Source organism: Lytechinus variegatus, chromosome 15 (genome assembly GCF_018143015.1).
Source record: "Lytechinus variegatus isolate NC3 chromosome 15, Lvar_3.0, whole genome shotgun sequence".
NCBI lineage: Eukaryota > Metazoa > Echinodermata > Echinoidea > Temnopleuroida > Toxopneustidae > Lytechinus > Lytechinus variegatus.
The window spans coordinates 30,558,062-30,581,007 of NC_054754.1; the positions used below are offsets into that span (position 1 = coordinate 30,558,062).

General features: G+C 33.7%; 2 protein-coding genes across 4 annotated transcripts; both read right to left on the minus strand.

Annotated features, from left to right (window-relative positions):
- Positions 1 to 2,998: 2,998 nt before the first annotated feature.
- On the minus strand, positions 2,999 to 14,274 carry LOC121428705. Of its 3 annotated transcripts, XR_005971821.1 has the most exons (13): positions 14,177 to 14,274; positions 11,254 to 12,540; positions 10,524 to 10,699; positions 9,898 to 10,132; positions 9,175 to 9,275; positions 8,864 to 8,993; positions 7,873 to 8,087; positions 7,209 to 7,456; positions 6,066 to 6,310; positions 5,394 to 5,596; positions 4,678 to 4,828; positions 4,293 to 4,529; positions 2,999 to 4,183 (listed from the first exon to the last, which is right to left on the minus strand). XR_005971821.1 is itself a non-coding variant. In XM_041625515.1 (12 exons), exons 2-12 carry the CDS (start codon positions 12,400 to 12,402, stop codon positions 4,347 to 4,349), a joined length of 3,036 nt encoding a protein of 1,011 aa, XP_041481449.1. In that variant the 5' UTR covers positions 12,403 to 12,540; positions 14,177 to 14,274; the 3' UTR covers positions 2,999 to 4,346. The 3 variants fall into 3 exon arrangements, 2 of the variants coding, with proteins under 2 accessions (XP_041481449.1, XP_041481450.1); XM_041625515.1 differs by having other exon boundaries at positions 2,999 to 4,529; XM_041625516.1 differs by having other exon boundaries at positions 2,999 to 4,529; positions 14,173 to 14,274.
- Positions 14,275 to 16,208: 1,934 nt separating this feature from the next.
- LOC121428367 (ribosome-recycling factor, mitochondrial-like) lies at positions 16,209 to 22,787 on the minus strand. Its single transcript, XM_041624947.1, has 6 exons — positions 22,761 to 22,787; positions 21,805 to 21,986; positions 20,866 to 21,012; positions 19,657 to 19,775; positions 18,796 to 18,887; positions 16,209 to 17,959 (listed from the first exon to the last, which is right to left on the minus strand). Exons 2-6 carry the CDS (start codon positions 21,974 to 21,976, stop codon positions 17,719 to 17,721), a joined length of 771 nt encoding a protein of 256 aa, XP_041480881.1. The 5' UTR covers positions 21,977 to 21,986; positions 22,761 to 22,787; the 3' UTR covers positions 16,209 to 17,718.
- Between the last annotated feature and the right edge of the window lie 159 nt (positions 22,788 to 22,946).

The following is a 22,946-nucleotide window of genomic DNA, read 5'->3' on the forward strand; positions in this document are numbered from 1 at the left end:
ACACTATATTTATTAATGTGAAGGTTATATAACATTGCGTCATTTCAGATGTTTAACTTCAGATGTTTTATTTCATTTCAGATGTTTTATCAATTATTCTCTTCATGACCGAATGGGGGTTCCGTGCTCAAGAATATGAAGAGCATACATTGTATCATGAATCAAGCACATCATGATATTGTACATTGTATGAATGACGTTGATTAGTTTGTTGGTAAATATTGTATATATCGATTTTATCTCAGGGCCTCATGGGAAGCAATTTTTATAATTACTGATGATGGCCACCCTGGATAATTAAAACTGAAAATAAGAAATATTGTTCTTCATCTGCTTATTAAACGTGACTATCATTTCCTATTTTTTTAATCGTTGGCGATAGTCAAATATTTTTTTATAGAAAATACTCTATAGTGGAACATAATTTATGTGTTTTCATCATTTTTCCATGCGAAAAGTTCCGGCCCAGCTTTTTTTTTTTAGTTACACAGGCACCACTGAGGGTACTATTGGTAGCGGCGCACCCTCTAATACGTTGGCGATTTCGCAGGCAAGTGGATTTCTAAGACCGGAATTAAACAGAAACGTGTCAACGACATTGCAAGTGACCTAATATGTTTGCTGTGCATTGTTTAAAACCGCTTTCGTGGATAAACTTTGACTTGTCCTTGGTCAAACAACTTGTTTTAAACGCGCCCAAATATTTCAAGGACAATGCAAATAGCAAAGGCCGTGTTTTATCAATACTTTAACTAATCATTGGTCAGGAAGCGACTCTTATACATGTAGAGAAAAGTAAAGTAGGAATTAAATCAAGATCTATATCAAAATGTCATGAGAAACAGTTTTAGAAGTTCCTTGCCAATGTATTTAGTGACTTCCGAAGCTATTTTTTTAAATGTTATTATTCTTTATACCTTTTTGTTAATAGTAATTTGCACATCAATCCAATGCGATTTACAGTGTGTCTACTTTTCTTTCCACACTTTCTTAGCTTCTTTCATTTTTTTTTCTCATTCTTCAGCAGAGTGATATACTCAATGATTCTAAGGATCATATTAAAACTTGCCCCTCACTTTTTGATAGCTTTAAGAGCAATTTCTTTGCATTCATCATATTCTGTTATGCATTCATATTGGATTTCATGTGTATAATGGTAATTAGATTTATTGCTTTGATAATGCATCTAAAAATATTATTCAGCTTTGATAAAAGAAGGTGAATGTATAAAATTGTGTACCTTCATTTCTTTCTCTCAATTTTTCTCATTCATTCTCTCTTTGTCTCCCCCTCCCCATCGTATGTTTCATATGCCATTGTACCATTTGAAAATTCACCCTTTCAATCTGTGATGTTGGAAGGAAGATCTACAGACAAAATAGAATAATAAATGAATTCAATAGTTTCCTTCAAAATATATGTCAGATGTTAATTTCAATTGGTGTAACTCCTTACACATTCGAATATGACACACATGATGTCAATAACCAAGCTAAAATAATGTCTGTTACATGTACATATCCTTCATATTGATCAATTTTAACAAGACATCGCTTCAATTTGATCCTAACCTTTTGACCTTGTATTCATTTGTATTCCCTATGTATTTTTATATTGGTTGAATAATGAACTTGAACCTTCTTGAAAAATATATCATAAAAATGAGACTTACAATATAAACACTGAAAGCATTAATATAAAAGCAAAGTAAAACAGATATAGGTTTTTGTGCTGTGACACTAGCCTTCACCATCACACATTTATTTTGTATAGTACTCTCAAATAAATTAACATGTATATGTTTATATACAGATACATAAATACAATGAAGATAGGATAAGAACATAGCATACATTATATACAAATATAATTATATCTCTCAATATTTCATCCAAAATATTCGGTGGGAAAATAGAGTAACATTTCAAAAGATCATCAAAAAATAAATGGTAATACAAACATTTTTCAGACAACCCTGTTTTACAGGCGTTACAGTGGAAGAACAAGATATATAAAAAGCTTTGGTAAAAGATTCTACAGTCATCATGGACTTCATTTTAACATTGCAATCTTACAAATGTGTAGTGACTATATGACTTATTGATTCTTTGAGAAAATTTGAATTTGGCAATTAATCAGATTTACAACTCTCTCTCTCAGAAACACCAGTTTCTCTTATCTCTATGTGAAGATTTTATTCTGAATTTTTCGTGTCATTCCATTCAAAAAATGATGTTTGTACAAAAAAAGGAAAAAGAATCCATAGGAAATTGGAGACCCAACTTTTTAAATTTTGAAATATATTTAAAAATAAATCAAATATCTTTCACATATCTTTATTACATCATTAGTATTTTTTTATATTCTTGTGTATCTAATACAATATACTCAAGACACTGAAGATAAATCTTTTACACATAAATAACCAATAAAATAAGAGTGAAAGCAATATAATAACAAAAATAATTGATGGTGATGATGATAATAATACTACTAATAATAATAACACTGTAAAAATTAAGTGCCAATTTAGCACTTACAGTGTACAGTGCTTGTATAGTGACTGCACGAGTGATGATTTTAAAGTTTAAATTTGAACTAGAAAATCAGCACTCGTAGTGCAGTCACTATGCAAGCACTGTAAGTGCCAAATTAGCACTTAATTTTTTACAGTGAATAATAATAATAATGATGGTGATAATAATAATGATAATAATAATAGAATGATAAAAATGATAACAAAATTAAAATAATAATAGCTCAAAGTAGCTCACAAAACAATACTTGTTGAATACAGAATTCTGCTAGCCTCCTACCCCCCCGATAGAAAACACTATGAGGGCTAATTCATGATCAAAGTAATCACATTAATTTAAAATCCATATCATTAATCACAGCACAATCCACCAAATTACTTGAAATACATGTTTTTTTCACCATATTCACTCAATCATTTCACTTCTGAACCCAAAGGTGAACACTCTCAACTCCTATGGAAAAGCAATGTGTGCGACCTTTGATAAGGAACATGTACCTCACAGAAATCAAACACTCATACTTGAATATAGACCAAGGGTGTTTCATAAACTATTCATAAAATCATGAATGACATTATTGACCATACCATATGAAGAGCCAAAGTGCAAGTATTTTTTTTCTCTCTTTCTCATGAATGAACAAAGATTATATTTCAAAAGATTAAATCCAGATTTGTTAACTCCCATACCTTGGGTAATGCTATTAAAATGGCTGAATACTCCATTTTGGCTTTCTGTATTCCAGTCAATCATGAAGTTATTTGTAGCTGGTAAAACTCCCTGGATTAGATCTGGATTATTTTGCAAGGCAAAAATGTACAAGAAATATTAAAGAAAATCTTATATTCTCACAAGCATTGCCGAAGAGATTGTATTAAGATCCATTTTTACATCAAAATCACAAGTCCAAGAAATCGCATAGCAGTAGGTTGAATTCACAAGTCAAGTAATTACAAAGGTCCAACATAATTTAAAGGCCCCTTTATTTTTCCTTTATTTTTCATACATTTTTGTGACTTTGACCCATACTTCCTAATCACAAGTATAATATTAATTTAAATATATCTTTAGAAATCTCTATAAATTAAACTGAAGCATGAGACTGTGCTGGCTTATTGCATATTCAAAGCAAATAAAGGAACTTGTATCATAATAATTCAAATTATAATGAGGGATATTACTAGGGTTAAATCAATACTGTTCTGAACCAATCATTTAAGAAAAGCTAGCATTTCTGCACATAATTAAACTATCCTATACATCTTATTTCGAGGATGAATGTATGAGAGAATGATGAAAGAATTCATCCCAAGATTCTATTTCCTACTCAATCTAGCTGAATACAATAGATAGGGATATAGGGGTCTACATGTATTCCATGTGTCTAATACCAAGACTGAATGCATGGGAGGTTGATATAAGAATCTAATCCATGAGTCTGGTACCAAGGCTGAATGCATAGGGGGTTGATAGCTGAATCTAATCTATGAGTCCGATAACACGGCTGAATGCATGGGAGGTTGATATATGAATCTAATCCATGAGTCCGCTACCAAGGCTGAATGCATGGGAGGTTGTTATATGAATCTAATTCCCAAGTCCAATACCAAGGCTGAATGATGGGAGGTTGATACATGCAGTTGAATCTAATCCATGAGTCCGATACCAAGGCTGAATGCACTGGAAGCTTGATAGCTGAAACTAATCCATGAGTCCGATACCAAGGCTAAATGCATAGGAGGTTGATATATGAATCTAATCCATGAGTCCGGTACCAAGGCTGAATGCATGGGAGGTTAATAGCTGAATCTAATCCATGAGTCCCACACCAAGACTGAATGTTCTCCATCCTGGTTTGATGGCAGGTTCTGGATTCTTCCAATGACCTCCCCTCACCTCATAAGGTCTGGGAGGAGGTATGGGATTCAGTTTAAGTTTATCAGCACGCATTGTTCCTCGGTCATTGAGAAGTGACTTCACATGGTTGGAAATCTGAGAACAGAACAAATAACAATTATGATTTATTGAAATGCCTTTCTACAAGTGACTGCAAGTTTGTTATTTGATATCCCTTGTTGCATTATAAATCATTGTCATTATAAATCAAATAAAATAAATTATGACAGAATCTTAATCTCACCTTTCTCTTTTGTTTGGTCAAAGCTCTGTTGAAGTCCTGTTCATTCATACAGTACTTCAGCGGTGGGACAACTGTGTCTGATACTAATTCAGGATCAAAGTTAACTCGTTTACTGGTGGCGCCTAGATCCTCTTGACTATTCTGTGCAGAACTATAAAATAAAAAATCACAAATAGTATTTACATGAAACTTTTTACATGACTAATTATTGTATTGACAATATGGCCGAATTCACAAAGGTGGTTCAAATTAAAAACCTCCAGTTGAACCCATGGTTTATGCAGATTTCCTTTATAATTTATGCTTAATTTACCGCGTATACTGAAAAGTGTCCAAAACTGATGCGCGCCTTTGTCACATTGCGCCTAATTGACGCCTGTTGTCAAAATTAAGTACGCTATTCATGACTTCACTGTTTGAAGTGTGGACTTATTAATTCATATGTCATATGCGAGCAGCTACCCCTTAGGTCACTTAATAAATTCCATGAAATGACAGATCTTCTCCTAAAATTGAAACAGGTTTTACATTCAATATACCGGTACCATCAGACACATCATTTCATAAAAGATACCATTTAAAACTGGAAATTCATTACTATGGGGCTTAGACGGCGAATGCCATTCTAGAACCTTCATTAATATTTGTCTTATTTTTCTGTTTATCCAAACTAGAACAATATCAGGCTTTAATGTAAGGATGAATCAATTATTTACCTGTTCATTGTTGGTAGAACGATTGGTGAAGCAGTGATGACAGCATTATCAGCTGCTATCTTGGCCTCCTTGGCATGTTTTGTTCTCATCACATCACCAACTGACTTGCCAGGATAGATACGAGGCATCAGAGTTAGGATCTCAGTGTTTGATGAGTCAAGATGAAGGGCCATCAGAAAGTCTTGTCTTGCTCCTGACTGATTCTGTTTAAGAAAAAAATATAAATATACATTGTCGGTGAATACTGAAAAAGCTGCCACAAAAACACACTGGTAAGAATTCCTTCCTTTTGCTTTGATAGAAGCAACACAGAATTATCTCTACAGTGTATAAAGTGAAATGCAGTTACCCTTTTTCTTTAATAGAAGATTTTTTTTAATTAATGGACAATACAGTATCTTGGGTAACCTTCAATTCTTCATACTGTAATATAACATAAGTTCATTTCATATGTGCAAACTAGGAACATTGTAAAACTATAAACTAAAAAACCATGAAACAAAATTACCATAAAAAATAATCTTTTTCTGTTTCATTCTTTTTTTTTATACATTCACTAAAATACTTCTAATATTTTTTTTGCTCCTGAAATCAACATGCATACGATTTGGAGGTAAAATCTTCTTTATCATATCAAAGCGAGTCTGAAAAATATGAAAATAGAGCCCTTACCTCCATCATTAGTCTGACTTTACAGCGTGAGATGTAGTACGCTCCATGCTTTGGGTTGTGTTGTATAGCAATAGTAAATCTGGATTCCGCATCCTGGTAACTATGCTCTTCATAATCCTGTAAACCAAACTGATTGTGAATAGCCGCTACTCTGGACCGTATGCCAGCGTCTGAGGGATCAAGCTCTGAAGCTTGATGGTAGTCAGCTAAAGCAAAGTGAAGCTCTTGAAGACGGAAGAAGCAGTCTGCAGGAATAAAGTATAATTAAAGTATAAGTAAAGGATAATTAAAGTCATGTATGTATAAGTTATATATCAGTAAAGTTGAAGTAAAGTAAAAGTAAAGTAAAAGAAAAGTAGAAGTAAAGCACAATTAGTACAGATGCAAGGAAGAGAAAAAGTATCAGAAAAGTAGATATTAAGTAGAAAACAAGTAGAGGTAAACCAGAAGTTAAGTAAAGTAATAATCAGTAAATAGTTGTAAACTATAAGTAAAGTCAAAGTACAGTAGAAGAAACACAGAAGACAAATTAAAGTAGATGCAATGTATGCATGAAGCATAAGCAAAATAAAAGTAAAGAAGAATTAAAGAAACATTAAAGCAAAAGTAGAAACAAGTAGAGAACAATAAATTAAAAGAAAATATAGGAAGTATCAAGAAAGTACAAAAGACCGAATTATAAAAAGATGTAACATTTAATAATCCAGGAAACAAAATTGTTCTGAGGGATCAAGTTTAGAAGCCTAGCGGTAGTAGGCAAAAGCAAACTGATATACCTGTCTGATTGTTACTTGTCTGATCGTTTAGAAATTTATGTCCAAGGTAGAAGAACTAGATCATCTGAAGACCCACTTAAATTAACATAACCAACTATAAGAAAACAGACCGGAGATAGAACATTCACCATTGCATCCTCAATGGAATGGAACAAACTCCCTCTCACAATAAGACAATCTCCTACAATGGAGTCCTTTAAGAATCCATTCTGAGTTTTTGTTTGTATAAATAAGTTATCTGAAATTGTAAGCGCTTTGGGCCATGTGGGAAAAGCGCATTATAAACATCGAGTATTATTATTATATTAGACCAAGTGGGTGTAGACCAAGTGAGTATAGACCAAGTGGCAATTAAACATACACCTACCTCCTCTGTTGATGTAGAGACCCTTCTCTCTCTTCTCCCCTTTCAATGCTTTATTCAAAAGTAAAATGGCTTCTTCAAAATGGTTTCCACTAAAGCACTCCACAGCAAAGTCATTATATGTTAGCAGAAGCTGTCGCTGAGCATCTGTGTAGATGTTGCTGTACTCGTTGTGTTCTGTTTTATCCATAGCCAATAGGAAGTCATCGATTGCAGCATTGTAGTCATGCAGACGCCGATGAAGAGCTCCTCTGTAAGAAATGAAAAGTAAAAAAGGCGTACGTGAGGATATCTGTTAAGGTCAATGTAGAGATATTGGGGGATTGTGTTACATAAAGTTATATTAATACAAAGCGACGTCAACTACTTGGAAAATGTATTTTACTAATGCTTTAAAACATCATTTTCTAGCATGTCAAGTGATCGAACGACAAAAAAAATTGCCAGCTCTCAAGTTAAACTCATTCAGAAACAAACAAGAATGATTTGTAGAATATTCCAGCTACAATGGAAGATAATGAATGTAAAACCAGAGAAACTGTCTACAACAGAGGACTAATGTAACTTGCAGCCCCGTGGGAGAAAGCTTACACAAAAAGGTCAACTTTTGTGATTGTCTTATTGTCTTATTGTCTTGTATTGTAAATATTGTCTTAAGAGCATCTACCTCTGAAGATGGTAGTCAGACACTGAAGGATTCATCTCTATGGCTATGGTGATCTTTGTGAGACTGTCTTTAAACTTTCCTTGTAGTTGAAGTCTAATGGCATGGTTTCTGTTCTCCTCTGCTTTCCTCTCAAGCTCTTTCATCAAAGTCTTTGCTTCTTCTTGATCAGGATTCAGAGCGAGGGCGTCCTTCAAGTCATAGTAACATAATGTCGTCTGCAACAAAGTAATGGTAAAGCAACTTATGATTTGTACATGTAAATATGAGCAATCTTTTCAAACAGAAACAAGAAAATCATTCAATATTATGATTCATCCAGTAAACTTGAAAATATTCATCACTTATAAATCATATACTGGAAACATGAACAATTATTGCCAAGCATTAAAGGTCAAGTCCACCCCAGGAAATTGCTGACCTGAATAAATAGAGAAAAATCAAACTGGCATATAGCTGAAAATGTCATAAAAATCTGATGTAAAATAAGAAAGTTATGACATTTTAAAGTTTCGCTTACATGTATGTTTCACAAAACAGTGATATGCACAACTAGGTGAGTCAGTCGATGATGTCCATCACTCACTATTTCTTTTGCTTTTTATTGTTTGAATTATACAATATTTCATTTTGTATAGATTTGACATTAAGGACCCTCCTCTTTGAACCGCAAAAAGTTAAAACAATGATAATTACACACATTCAGGGAGGGATTAAAGGGATAGAGCCTCGTCCATCTCAATTGGGCGCTGCACAGCGGCTGCAAGGCCCATATCAATTGGTCAAAGCAAATTTTCAGAGTATTTCTTTTCATGTGTATTTCGAACAATATAATATGGATTTTCATCATCTTCATTTAATTTTCCCCAGTCATGATAATTTATATTTTGCCAGAGGTTTCTTTCTGAGTGTATCCTGTGAGTATGTGGTCGAGTATGAATAAAGAAAACAAATTATGTAATAATTTGTTAAATTAAATAAGAGCAGTACTTACATTTCTAAAGAGTTGATGAAGCCTTGCTCTCATAATGTACAGATCAGGATTGTTTCTTTCAGTTTCTAATCTTTTATTCACCAAGGCCAGACACTCTCCATGTCGCTGTAAGGCTGCTAAACAGGCGATGCTAAAAATGAAATTAAAACAAATGGTAAAAATGTGCTTTAAAGGGACCATACTATTTAATACTTTTCATACATGTAGGTGTAAAAAGATTCAATTTTCTTTAAAAAGTGTAAGTGAACCATTAATACTTTTCTCTTTATAGTGATTCTTTAGACTAGCAATGCTATGTCATGACTGCTTACCTTCTGGTGTGGTAGGCTATAATCTCTGGCCTCATTTCAGCTGCTCTTGAGAAGGATTCTAGAGCTTCAGGAAACAAACACTGATCAAACAAACTCTGGCCCTGAAAGAATAAAGAGTATACATCATATTACTAGCAAATCTGTTTTCTTTCCTTTCAATGAGGACTCAATGAATAATTAACTGAACATTTATGCAACACTTTTGGCAGAAAGAAAACAACTTTCAGAGGAAGAAAAAGACAAATAAGAAGGAATATCCACATAAAGTATGCTGCATACTGTAGAGCGCTTAGAGACTTCTGACAAAGTAAGTATTAAGCGCTATATAAGCAAGTATAATTATAAAGTCTTTCTATATACATCAGTCCATTGATACATTTAAACGTTACCTTATGGCTCGTCTATTCAATGCCTCTTACTCATAATTGTTCCTGAATCTATTACTATTATATTTGTACCTGTTCTTTTTCGTTCTTTCTTTCTTCTTGGATTTGGCGCATTACAAATCACATATACTATTATTATCAGGTCAATTACTATAGACTGAGGACTAAATATTGTGTATGGTGATGATTGACACTAGTTTGGTATGGACTTGTTTAACCATTTCATGAAACAAATAATTCAGGTTTGAAGGTAACAACAAGTAGACTTTAGTTGGCTCACAATGAACCAATTTCTTTTGTGATTCAATTTTTAAAAACAAAAATCTCTTTAACTCACCTGAAAGTAATAAACAAACGCCAGTCTTGCGTAATACTCATGGTTATCTGGCTGAAGAACACACGCTTTCTTTAGATTAAGAATGGCCGACTGAAAATCACAAAGTTGAAGATAGGCTTCTCCTCTCATCAAATAAAACTTGACCTCTTTAGGAAGAAGATTAAGAGCTTTATCTAAACTGATCACTGCCTGGCCAAAGTCACCGTCTTCCAACAATCGACATCCAACTTCAAAACTGGAGGATAAATAAGACAATAATGTATCAATGGTACCTTTAATAATGTAAATATTACAACAAATATTAGTCAAATAAATCAATATTTCAAACTTATAATGGAATCTATTACAACCATGATTAAAGTTTACAATGCAAATAATACATTTATGTACTATTTGTGAAAGACTTAAGTCTGAAAATATACACTATAAAATGTTAAATTGGTCATTAAAAATTGAAAATACAGATTGGCAGATTTATTTTGTTCATTGGGCAAATTTAATAAATCAGACTTTAATTAATTTGTTGACCATTGAGCACTGAATTCTGTAATTCCCACAGGCTACAGGGATCAACTGGTTCCAGTAGGTAATGCTCTAAGTAAATGTAGGAAAAAATGTATACTTACTGTTGGAATGCCTTCTTTGTAATGACATCTTCCATTGATTCAGGCTCAAATTTTGACGCACCGAACAGCTCGATTGCCAAAGCTTCTTTCTTTGTGAAACCTTCTTGTTTTTTCTTTGCTTCCTCAATCTTCTCTTCACTGACAGCAGTGGGAAATATATCTCTGCTTTCCTCATCCTTTAGTAAACATTGGATAAAAGAAAAAAGATGGTATAGTTAAACATACATGTAGTTTGTAGACAAGAAAAGTTTTATAATCATCATTTGTCCTTAATTCAAAAGAAGCATTTCATCTCGGGTCCCTGGCCCTTTTTGCTATTCATATGTGTTACTGCATCTTCTCATCTATATTTCGCAATGATGCTTATCTAGCACAATATTTTTCTGGTAAATTGATGAATAATTGTATGAATTGCTTTTATCACTTGGAATTATCATTTTACAAAGTCAGTTGGCTCAGTAACTTTTGATAGAAAGCAAGTAAAACAATACTTGATAGGAGTATTAGCTTATAATGCTAATTAGGCCTAAAAATGAATTGCTGACAGGAATATGAGAACAATATTGTTGCAGATTCAAAGATCAATATTTGGTACAGTGTGGTTAGGCAACAGAGAGATTGCACAAACTGAAAACACATCTTTAAAATATATGCATGTACTAGGCAAGGGAAAAAGAATACAAAAAAGGTACAAATAAAATACACAAATATGGATAATATAATATCTTACCTCCTGCTCTGTAGCTTTTCCTTTTTCTTCCTCCTGTTTCTCATCCCCTGTCATCTCTTGGTCTTGGTTATCTCGATCAGGTTCCTCTTTATCCAAAACATGAGTTGAATCCTTGTCATCAGCTTCACCACCTTTGCTAACATCCTCTGCAAATGTAACACTCTTTGCACCTTCTCCTCTGCTAGCGGTGCGACCTTCCCGTTTACTGGGGCTAAATTGTCTCTTATCACTTCCTGCAGTGGTTGGTGTAGGTCCATAAATGTCATAGTCTGGAGTTGGAAAGTCATGCTCATTATACACAAACTCGGATTCAGCCGTAACAGGCCTATTGCTCAATCTGGATTGGCTAGGGGCAAGATTGTTGACGGGTAGGTCTACAGACACAGCAATACTCTCTGGGGTTTTAACAGTCCTCTCTTTATCACTGACTGATCCTGACATAGATGATTCATGACCCTTTTGCCCTGCTTCCATATCTTCAGTGAGAATGTCAGTAGTGACTTGGAAGTCACCATCCTTCTTTGAATCACAAGAAGATCCTTCAGTTTGATTATCATTATCTTCTTTCATTGTTTCATGACTTTTTTCCTCTATTCCATGTTCAGTAACACTGTGAGGCGCTGATTCCTCTACGTTTGAACTCTCTGATTTTGTCTGATCTCCCTCATCACCTCCAGGTGCAGAATCTTTGTCAATTGTATTATCATCTCCTTTTTCCTCTACCTTACCAACTTGTATTTCCTTCTCATCTTGAACCTTGTTTTCTGATAAGTTTTGAATAATTGTGTTTGAGCCATTTACATCTGTCACTACCTCTTCAGGTCTTTTGTTGTTTTCTTCAGGTTGATTCACTTCCGAATGATTATCCTGTGTATTGTCATCAGAATTATCATTTTTCTCACTAGAATTCTCATCTGCTGCTGGTGATTCTATACCATTGCTTACTTCATTTTCTGAGGCTTTTTCAGAAGACTCTTTTCCATCTGTTTCAGTCTGTTCTGTATCTTCCGTTTTTAAGATTTCCTTTTCACTTTCACTTTCTCTCTTCCCATCCCTTGGAGTGGCAGGCTCTATCACAACTTGAACGGTGTTGTTATCCTCTGGAGTTTCTACAGCATTGGAATGGTCTTCTTCTTTTACCTCTGACATTTTAATCCACTTTGTACAGCTCACTAGAATAAGAGATGCAATCAAGTTGTGTTGCAATTAAAGTACTGTAAGCATCAATCTGGCACACACCAGAGGAAGACATCTGTTTTCAAGCCTGGATTTGCCTCTCTAGGATTCCTACAGAGATAAAATATGACGATGGGAAGGGTCTGTGAGCTATCTAAGCTACTAATATATCACCATCTTCAAAATAGTTTATGTTTAAAACCAAGAAAAGAAAATGAGAGTAACAGAACAATTTGATTACATTTTAAGAACATTTTATGATGTGGTCTATAAACTGTAGGCCTATATAAAAGCAATGGAACTGTTGTCTTTTCAATTTATTTCATATTTTTATCTAATAATTAGCGTATATGTTTAATAATAATTATTCGGAAATGATTAATCAGTCTAAACAGTCCACACATACTTCATTTGTTTTGTACTAGAAAAGGAAACACACACAATCACAACGAGACATACACCCGTAGAATAAAGTGACCTCCTTAGTAAGTTAGTTAATTGTCTTTCACAATTTTGCAATTACCTTTTAGTATATAGACAAAGATTACAAGGTATACAATTTAGGTTTGTGGTCACAGAGTCATTTTTAAATACAAAAATCTTGATATTCTTTGCCTATTTATGTTTTTCTTTATGGCAAGAGATCATCAGTAAAACTATGCAGGTTTGAAAGCTATGTGCATTATGAAGTGCAATTTTGTTAGCTTTAAAACCTGCATACATGCATATATTTCAAAGGCAAAATCTGTGTGTCACTCAATGGCTCAAGGGTTCATTAAATGACGCCGCACACAGAAAAAATCCAGCCATAATCAGAAGTCGTGTGTTGTTGACGCAAGAAGTGGCATTGCATTTGCAGCATGTGTGACTGCCACCCACTGGTTAGAAATCCACTGCCAAACGCATGCTGCGACACCACTTCTGGCGCCCACAACCCACAACTTCTATGGCTTGATTTTTCTGTGCGCGGCGGCATGTAATGAACCCTTATAAAGTGCTGTTGACGTTACTTAACGTTATCGTTTAGTCACGCCCCCTTAGCACTTGTTCACTGCTACCATCCTGTCTGTGGTGAATGTACAGGTAGGACTATGCTATGCCAATGCTGTATTGAGCACACACTTTGAAAAATCATTAAAATATCACTTTTTGACTTGTGACCAAAATTACTAATTTCTATACAGTTGCAAATTTATTTTTCATTAGGCCTAGTAACTTGGGAATAATTTTTTTATTCACCAGAGCGCTCAAAAACTTGAATTTTTGGCATATTTTTGTGTACGCCCTCTATTGGTGGAAAGTAATATGGCAAGAAAATTTTCATTTTTCAATCTCTATTTTTAATTAAGAAAAAAATAATTTAAAAAGTAACTTTACAGAAGAGCAAAGTTATGAATAGCTGTAAACTGACAGCTTAAGAAAATTAAGCATTTGTCCCATAAAAAAGAGAAAATAAGCCAAACATTGCCAACCTTATTTTGCCACACATGGAGATGTAACTGAGAACAAGGTTATATCATAACTTTGTTCATTGAATGAGTGCAACTTTGTTCATTGAATGAGTGCCCCTTAGTGAGACCCATTTATATTCTACCGACACGATATTCTATGCTTGGGACTGAAATTAACATTGCAATTTTATCTTATTTTGTATCCTGGCTACGATACCTTAAAATGGGATACGGTACATAATCCTACAATTTCAATTGAATAAAATGATTTATGAAATCATAGAATACATACTCACGTCCACTGAAAAAGTGAAATTTGATGAATCATGAGACCCAAGAATTGTCTTCGTTGTTGATAATCGCAGTCAAGGCAACACATTTCAAGCGAAAGTAAGACGCCACCTACGTCGATATGCAAACATCGATCGCCTCTCGAGTGAGCGAGTCGGAGGCACGAGGCCACTGACATGGCCAGCGCCAGGAACGTTTTTGAAAGGGGGGCCTGTTGGGAGGAGAGGAGTTGAACTTGCAAACATTTAATCCTATCCATCATGACCATAATAGGCAGATCCAGGGGGCCAAAAAAGGGGTAGGAAGAAACAAAAGAATAAAATCCCGGGAATAAAATAAAGTTAGGGGAAGACTTGAAAAAAAAATCTTTCATGACATCACTAATATTCGCTCGCTATTTGTGCTCGCACTATATATTCAAATAGGGGTATTATGATATTATCAAATAATTATGTTGTTTAATTATAGCTAAGAAGTGGCTGTTAGGCTACCCCTTCAAAGAATGAAACAAACTAAAACAACTTTGAGCGGCGGCGATAATTGGGGAAAATATGGGTGAATTTTTTTTAGCCTTCCCCCCCCCCCCACGGTTGGCGAACGTTGGATCCAACCCTGATGATTGATCATTTTCAATTTCCAGAATGAGTTAACAGGGAAAAAATGCGGAGAGGAGTCGACAAGAAGTAACCTCCGGGTCTGCGGCCGAAGTAGCATATACTATTTTTCTAACAGTATCTCGTTTTCACTTTCAGTCTCCCTTGACCATGCAGGAGGACAAATGCAATGTGTTTTCAGTGGCCTATTAACTATCTCTCTCGGCCGATTTTTCTTTTTATATAAAAATGAAATAATTAAACTCTTCCTCATATACATTTTTAATACAGCATCCCCCCCCCCTTGATCTCTTTATGTGTCGTCTGCTCATTAGTTTCATTCTGTCCACGGTGAATTAGTGACTCTCTCGATGACCTTCTATAAAAAAGTATTATGGCCATTCCCCCCACCCCTTCTCTATACCCTTTTTGATTTGTACCACCTCTCCAACTTGCCTTCTCTTTTTTTTACAAAAGTAATTAATGTTTTAGCATCTTTCACTCTCTGCGCTTTGATATTCCTCCAGTTAGGTGATTGTTGTTTAATCTCTCCACTTTTTAACCAATAATACACTCTTTCCACAGGAAAAATTGTTGTTCTTCTCCCATCTCCCAGCATGTATAATTTTAACAGCTATATTATGTGACATAATTATAGGCCCACTCAGGCCACCCTCTCACAATTCATCTACACATCTATGACTAGTTCTCTCTAATCTTTCAACTTTTACCAGCTTTGTAGTGTCATGACTTCCTTTTTTCTTCCTTTAAACTTTATTCATTTATTTAAATTTATTTATTTATTCATTTATTATTATTGTTTTGAAATTGTTATCTATTTATTTATTTTTTTTGAGGGGGGGTACTATTGGATAATTACATCTTTCTGCACCTTGCTACAGTAATATTTTTGTGACATCTAATTTGACATACCTCTCTCTATTAAGCTTCACTTACTTACAATTATGCTGACAGTTATCACATGTAGAGTCCAATTTCCCAGTGGGGTGGAAGGGGAGGGGGGCACTGTCATAAAAAGAAAGATACCATGCTTGTATATGTACTTTTATAATTGACCCTAAACAAGTTTTCATCTTTTGATCTCAGAGTACCATATACAAATACATGTATATTGCCATGTTTTCCCCTACTCTAAAGAATTGCTCAACTATTACATTTTCGAGATGCTGGGTTGAAAAATATGATGTTTTTCTTGATTTGGGTAATTTTGATACCCTTTACACTGTATGCAAGTAATATACCCGACAATGAAAACAACCTTTATACAAGCTTTTATGTTCATGTGCACTGTGTGTACTGTCAAAATCAGGTGACTCTATAAATCTTACATGCTGTTTTTAAAATCATTTTCCCCCTAACATCTAAATGCATGACAAATTATTTCAGTACTCAATTAAACAAACATACTTCAGACACTTTTTAATATGATGAAAAAAATACATTTATATTCAAATCAATCACCTTAACTTTAAGTCATTTGATTATATGACATACATGATATATCTTTCACATATTTTATTATTTCTGTTATGGTTCTATCACGATAGTTTAAACTGTTCATTAATTGTTCTTGCACATGCAGTCAACCTTTCATAGGTCCTGTTGACAGGCAATCTAAAATATCATCAACTGAAAATAAGAAATCAATTCATATTGATATTAAAGAGAAGAGTTTTATCAGGTTTAGACCTATGGAATGTTACAACTCATGAACATTTGACATTCATTGCTTAGTTCTTTTTATATCAATCACTTATTTGTCAAAGTTATTTCAACTACTAGTAATTAAACCAATCTTGTTATCAATTTAATTGGTTAGACTTGGATGACAGTAATAGGGAAATTATCAGCAAATAATAAATTAGTTCTTTTACAGTGTCCCTATGCATATTTTTGCACAATCTGGTTATGAAAAACTGCTTCCGCTTTACAGGCAATTATTCAAGTCGGAAAGACTTGATATCTATGTAAACTTAAAGGCCCATATTCTGGACTTGGGTTTAACTTAGATAAGACTGTGGTCTAACTCTGTGCCAATATTATGGGAAGCAATTCAAACCAAACATTTGTTGCATGTCTTTCCTAATTCTTAAATGGTGAAGACAATTAACTTATTTGTTCTTCCCAGACAGTTAAGACTGATTTGAGAGTCAAATGAGCTGATACTATGACCCTCTACTCTTTGAGATTTATGTCACCATTGGCTATCCATAGTTAAACCACAACTTTAGACCAGAGTTTAGATTAAACCTGAATTCAGAATACAAGCTAAAGAGGCATTAGTCTTAAGCATTGGTAATGGCCATACTATAGGAAAATGGTTTAGATAGCACACTTGTTTTTCTTTATAGATGAATAAATACAAAATCTGGTGGTTTTATGAACTGTGGAATTGTGAATGTCAAATAATTTAATTTCACAATATATATTCATACAGGCCTTGAATTTTATTGTTTTAAGGGCAAGGTCACTTTTCTATAGGGAACATTTCTATATAATAATAATACCAATACACTTATATAGTGCATATCACTGCCACATGCGTCCCTATGCGCTTTAGAAAAAGCAAAGAAAAGAGATGAATTTTCTGGCAATCGCATTAGCTCATTTAAAAGTATTTATTACAGCAATGGAAAAAAAACTGACACATAAATATCCAAGGACATGGCCTTGCATTGAATTAATAGGCCTAACTTTCTATATATTTAGGGAAAGGCAACTTTGTATACTGTAACTTTGATTTATAGAAACAAACAATATTCCACATATGGAAATGATTCCCGACATCCCTAATTGACATGATTTGAATACACAAATAGAGAATACATATCCCTCATCTTTAAACAGCACTTGAAAGAGACCTATCCTCTGTTCCTGATAACCTTGCTTCAAGAAAGTCTTTGAGGTGATGCCAATAAATAAACCCATCTCTTTCACTTTCCTAGAAGTTCCTTTGTCTTAGATGATAATAACTTCTCTGCAGAGTCATTGTAAGAGTCAGCGACTTGATGTATTTGTTGTTCCAATCGGAATATGGTATCCTTTGACGTTCCTTCTTTGTGTTTGCGTACAGAGGTAATATACTTTGATCTCACACTCCGAATGTTCACCTTTGCTTTGTCACACAAACCTTTCGCCGATTTAACAAGGTTCTCTCTATGTTCCTTGGTTACTCTGAAAATCAAAATAAATATGAGACATGATTAACCCATTACCTATGGAACTGAGCTTGGTCCTTGTACAAGGCCTATAGGTATAGTATTACAGAATTTAGTAGTCAACAGGTATTAGATAGAACTTTGCATGAATCCTATCAGAGGGGCAAACGGCTAATACAATTATATACTTCAGGATCAGGATTGTTAGGGGGTGCTTTGCCCATAAAGGTTAATTTTTAAGAAATTAATTTTGATATATTCAGATCCCACACTACACATACTTAAAAAGTTAGACTTTTTATTTCAAAGAATAATAAATTAGGATAGATCAATAGACACACAAGAAAACTGAAGTAGAGGGATCTATTAGAAAACATGGCTTCTGCGATGTAGACCCCTAACTGTTCTAAATACTTACACTGGGTAATTACACATTAATATCAAATAATAGATATAGATTGAATCACTTTTGAAAATTGAGATTTGCGAAGGAAAAAAAACAGAATAGAAAAATGTAAGCGCCCCAGTACTCCAATAGAATTATTGCATAATGGGCCATTGAGTCTGATTGGTATTTTTATTTGTTGTTTCATAGGCCTACATATCATTTCATATTCATTACAGTTGTGTAAACACACAAGACTTTTTTGCTTCTGAAACCTGCATGTACCTATCATCGGCCTTCTAGATGTCAAAAAAAAAAAATCCCAAAGAATTCATCCTGAATTTATATTATATCTTTCACAAGAGAGGCTGATCTCTGAAAACTTATAGCACTGAAAGAATTAATCTGTAACACATTGCTGAACTAATGGTAATTGAGTCATTTACAAATGTGGATTGAAAACTTACTTTGGGATAGGAACATGAATAATGCTGCCCTCTATCTTTGGGTTGAGATTCATTCCAGCGTCTCTTATTGCTTTGGCTGCAGCTTCAGTGGCCTAAATTCAAAATGAAATTCGAACTGGAGTTTATTTTATTCAGAATTTGTAGCTGATTGCATAGTCATGGTGAATCTCACATGAAATATCAATGTAATTCAACTTTAAAATAATTAATATAATTACTTATGATTTACAAGGATACATGTGAGAGTTAACAGGTTAACAGCCATTTTCAATTCAAGAATGTTACATTCATAATGACTAGCATGCACATAAGTCTGATTAGTTTCACAGTCAATAAGTCAAATTATCAGCCAAGTGGAATCAATTTCTCAGAATGGAAGATGCAAAGAATGCATAATCAACATCTTTAAACTAAAATTTGCCTAAATATAACAGATTTATGGGTTCCATAGATATAGATATTTAACTTTGGCAAGTTAACTTGTTGGCCTATGTCTAATGTTTGACAAAGAAGAAAGAAATGTATTAAAACTCAAGAAATATTAATTTTCAAAGAAAAGGAAAACTGATTAAAATCAATTTTAAAAATGTTGTCAGCCAACGATCATTGTTTTGTGCTCGAGATTAATTTTAGAGCATGATAGGCCATTGTCTTCTAAATTGGGAAGGGTATCCAATTTCATTGTTGAATTCAATGATATGAATGAAGTGTCTCTGGTAGAAATAAAAATACAATAATAAAAGCACTGTCACAAATCAATGTGTTACAAATTAGCAGATGTTATTTCTTATTTTTGTTACATGAACAAACACAAAAACACAACACCATACTGACATCACAGAAATTGAAAAAAAAAATTACCTGAGGAAAGTTTGCAAGGTTGACAGTGATGCTATTAGATGATTTAAATGACATTTGTCCTAGTTGATTGAGAGGGAATTTACCATCAGGGGTTGACACAAGAATATGATCTAAGGCACCTGGAGATGAACAATTAGGATTGAAACAACTAGCAAAGATCTAGAGAAGACTTCAAATAAAATATTTAATAGTACAGTGTAATCAATGCTTTCTCTGAAAGAAATAATCAATTTTCTTATTAAACAAGGCCCTCAATAGTCAATACATCAATAGTTGTTATACAATACAAAGATCATTTATTACATAACAATTATCAACTTTGCAACACATTAAAAATAAAATCAAATGAAAAAGTTCTGCTCGCAATGCTTTTCGGTGTTTGAAAAGGAACTGGATTGCATAATCAAGAAGGAAAGAAAAGAAGATGTGTGACATTTGGGCGGGATAATGAAGTTCTTGTTATGCCCAGTGGCAACAAACATATTCGGACTTTTCAGAAAAATCCATTCCTACTCTAAGTTTGTCTCAAACCAAACAAATTTAGATCTCAAACCAAACAAATTTAGATCTATCCATGGTCACATGCAGGGGGAGGGGGTGGGAATAGTTTTAAAACCTTCTTAAAGGGAAGTTCACCCTGAAGAGAAGTTTGTCGTAAAAATAGCAGAAAAAATAATAGAAAATATTGGTGAATGTTAGAGAAAAATCCATTGAAGATTAAGACAGTTATTAAAATTTATCAAAAGTTTTGGATTTGTGACGTCATAAACAAACAGCTGACCCATATGTTATGAATTATCAAATGCATAAATTTCAATTTTTTAATTTTCAATTTTCTGAGAAAATGACATTTCATTGATTTTTTACCATATAAATATGTAGGAAAGCTGCTCGCATTTGAAGTAAAAATTGAATAAATAAAAATCTAATAAAAATAATTCTTTGATGAATTTTTCTCAAACCTTTGGCAATATTTGTCATTATTTTCCTGCTATTTTTACAATAAACGTTTTGTAAGGGTAAACTTCCCCTTTAATTGCAAATTTTCACACAAATCCAACCAAAGCTTGCACCAGTTCCTTCAATTTAAGTAAAAACTTGATCAGCTTATTGTTTTGATAAATACTTGATTCCCCTGCCAGTAACAAATATCATGCATACAATTATCAATTTACAATGTGTGATCACCACCCGTGAAAATATGCCTACCTTGTGAAGTTCTGATGGTCAAAGTATTAGTGTAGTCTTTCTTCAAGGCATCTATAGCCTTCTGCATATTTTCCTTCACATCATTTAAATCCAATATATCTTCATCTGCAGACATGTCGACTACAACTTTGGCTTTGTGTTTTTTACCTTTAGATACACAGGGTAGAAATCAAGAGAGAAAGAGAAAGGGGAGGGGGATAGACAAAGAAGAGATGGGTTAATGGGTTATGGGAGGCCACTATTAAAGATTTTTCACCAAATTACTGTGGCAAAATTTATGTCCATAATAATAATGGAAATCTTAAAGAAGTAGTTCATCGTTTTCACAAAAAAATAAAGTTGCAAGATTAATCTGCAAGAAAAAAATGGTACCAGTATATTTAATATATTATATTACCATCTACCTTTGAAATACTAGTAAAAATTAGAGCAACAAAGTCCTTGCTCTGTATTTCAAATCAATTTTTAAAATCCAAAATGGGAAAATAAGAATATGGGCAAGAATTAGAAGTGATACAGATGGGCATATTCAACTTAGTCTCAATTTCTGAAAGATTATTCAATCTATACAACGGCTATGTTTATTTAAATCAATCATATTATTGAAGTTTGCTTGAACAAATCATTTAGGTGTAGGCTATATTCTGTTTTGTTCATTTTGTTCAATTAGCTATGTTTCTCTTCTGTATTCTGATATCAAATGCAAATATTTCCACATTTATTTTTCATCAGTCACACTTGGTAATGTATGTTATCATTGTTATTATGATTATTCCTTTCTGTCAAATAGGTTAATCAATGATCTGTGTATCACCTTAAATATGATTTCTTTTGATATTTGTTTGTAATTTGAATATTTTCAGCCTACGAGCTGCCTGTTCGATGTTGTTTTTAATATAATAAACCTATTCAATTCTTTTATTTTATTTTTTTACTAACCTTTCTTTGCATGATGGCTGAAGGAGGTGTGAAAGGATGAGGTATGTTGTAATAAAAACAATCTCTGAATGGGAAGATCTTGTACTCTATAGAGATATGATGGTATGAAGCTTCTTCTTGTATTCCTGGCAGTCATCTGTAGTGCACATCTTAATACAATCTGGGAGGCCATTTTGTTGAAACTATGAAAGAAAAAAGTGGACGAAGAAAACTGATGATATACTTTAAAAATCGATCACAAATCAATTGAAAAAGGAATTATAATCTTCTCTTACAATGTGTATTATAAAGATGTATGTCAAATATATATTTTTTTACATGCCAGTCATGGGCCACTTTTCATCATTTCGTGATGGCAACACCAAGCCCCAAAACAATCTTTACAAAATAAATAAATAATTAGATCTAGACCTATCAAAATAATCTAATAATTCAATGCATGATATAAGTTCCGATTAAGAATTATTAGTAATATCTGTTCTTTTCTCAATCGGCATTAAAACTGCATTTCCAATTGATATTATAATTAGAAAATAATATAATACAATTTTTTTATTTTTGTTGGAAATGGATGAATGAATACAAATAAATCATGTACACTGAAGGGAAAGGAATAGAATCACACATTCTCAACTTTCTTTGGTTTGGGCTTTGTTGGCAGAAATGGAAGGCTTAATGATCACATCACATAGGCCTATATACCGGTACCCAAGCCAGGCCAAGGCTGGGCTGAGCAGGAATATCTCATTTTTTGGTGATAGAACCGCCCCCCCCCCCGAGTCTTCCAAGTACTTCATCATTCATTAACTCAGATCTTGGAAAAATAGGGAGTCACTCACTCAGGATCTGCTTCAGGACTGATCATACTCAGATAGGATAGAACTAGGAGGAGCGGACTCTGTGGAGTGTGGTGAAATTAACAAACAGAAAAATATATGAATGGGGCTGTCACTTACATCCACCTCCGGTAACTGGTCACTCGACTAGAATTTAAAGTTAGTAAAAGAGCAGAGTCAGGTGGTACTGGTAGATCAGCCCGAGAATTGTGCTTGCGGTATCCAATTCCAAAAACACTCAATTACACATGCTGACCGTTAATAATCAATTTATTTTTTTCTCTAAGAAATGTGCAGATGCAGAGC

Excerpts from the sequence above, each read along its gene's own strand:
- LOC121428367 (XM_041624947.1), bottom strand. The coding sequence starts at position 21,976 with ATGGCCTCCCAGATTGTATTAAGATGTGCACTACAGATGACTGCCAGG. Across the intron at positions 21,013-21,804 it reads CAGCCATCATGCAAAGAAAG|GTAAAAAACACAAAGCCAAA; the intron begins GTTAGTAAAAAA and ends GTGTATCTAAAG. Across the intron at positions 17,960-18,795 it reads ATTCATGTTCCTATCCCAAA|AGTAACCAAGGAACATAGAG; the intron begins GTAAGTTTTCAA and ends TTTGATTTTCAG.
- LOC121428705 (XM_041625515.1), bottom strand. The coding sequence starts at position 12,402 with ATGTCAGAGGTAAAAGAAGAAGACCATTCCAATGCTGTAGAAACTCCA. Across the intron at positions 8,088-8,863 it reads TTCATCAACTCTTTAGAAAT|ACGACATTATGTTACTATGA; the intron begins GTAAGTACTGCT and ends ACTTTGTTGCAG. Across the intron at positions 4,829-5,393 it reads GTTCTACCAACAATGAACAG|TTCTGCACAGAATAGTCAAG; the intron begins GTAAATAATTGA and ends TTTATTTTATAG.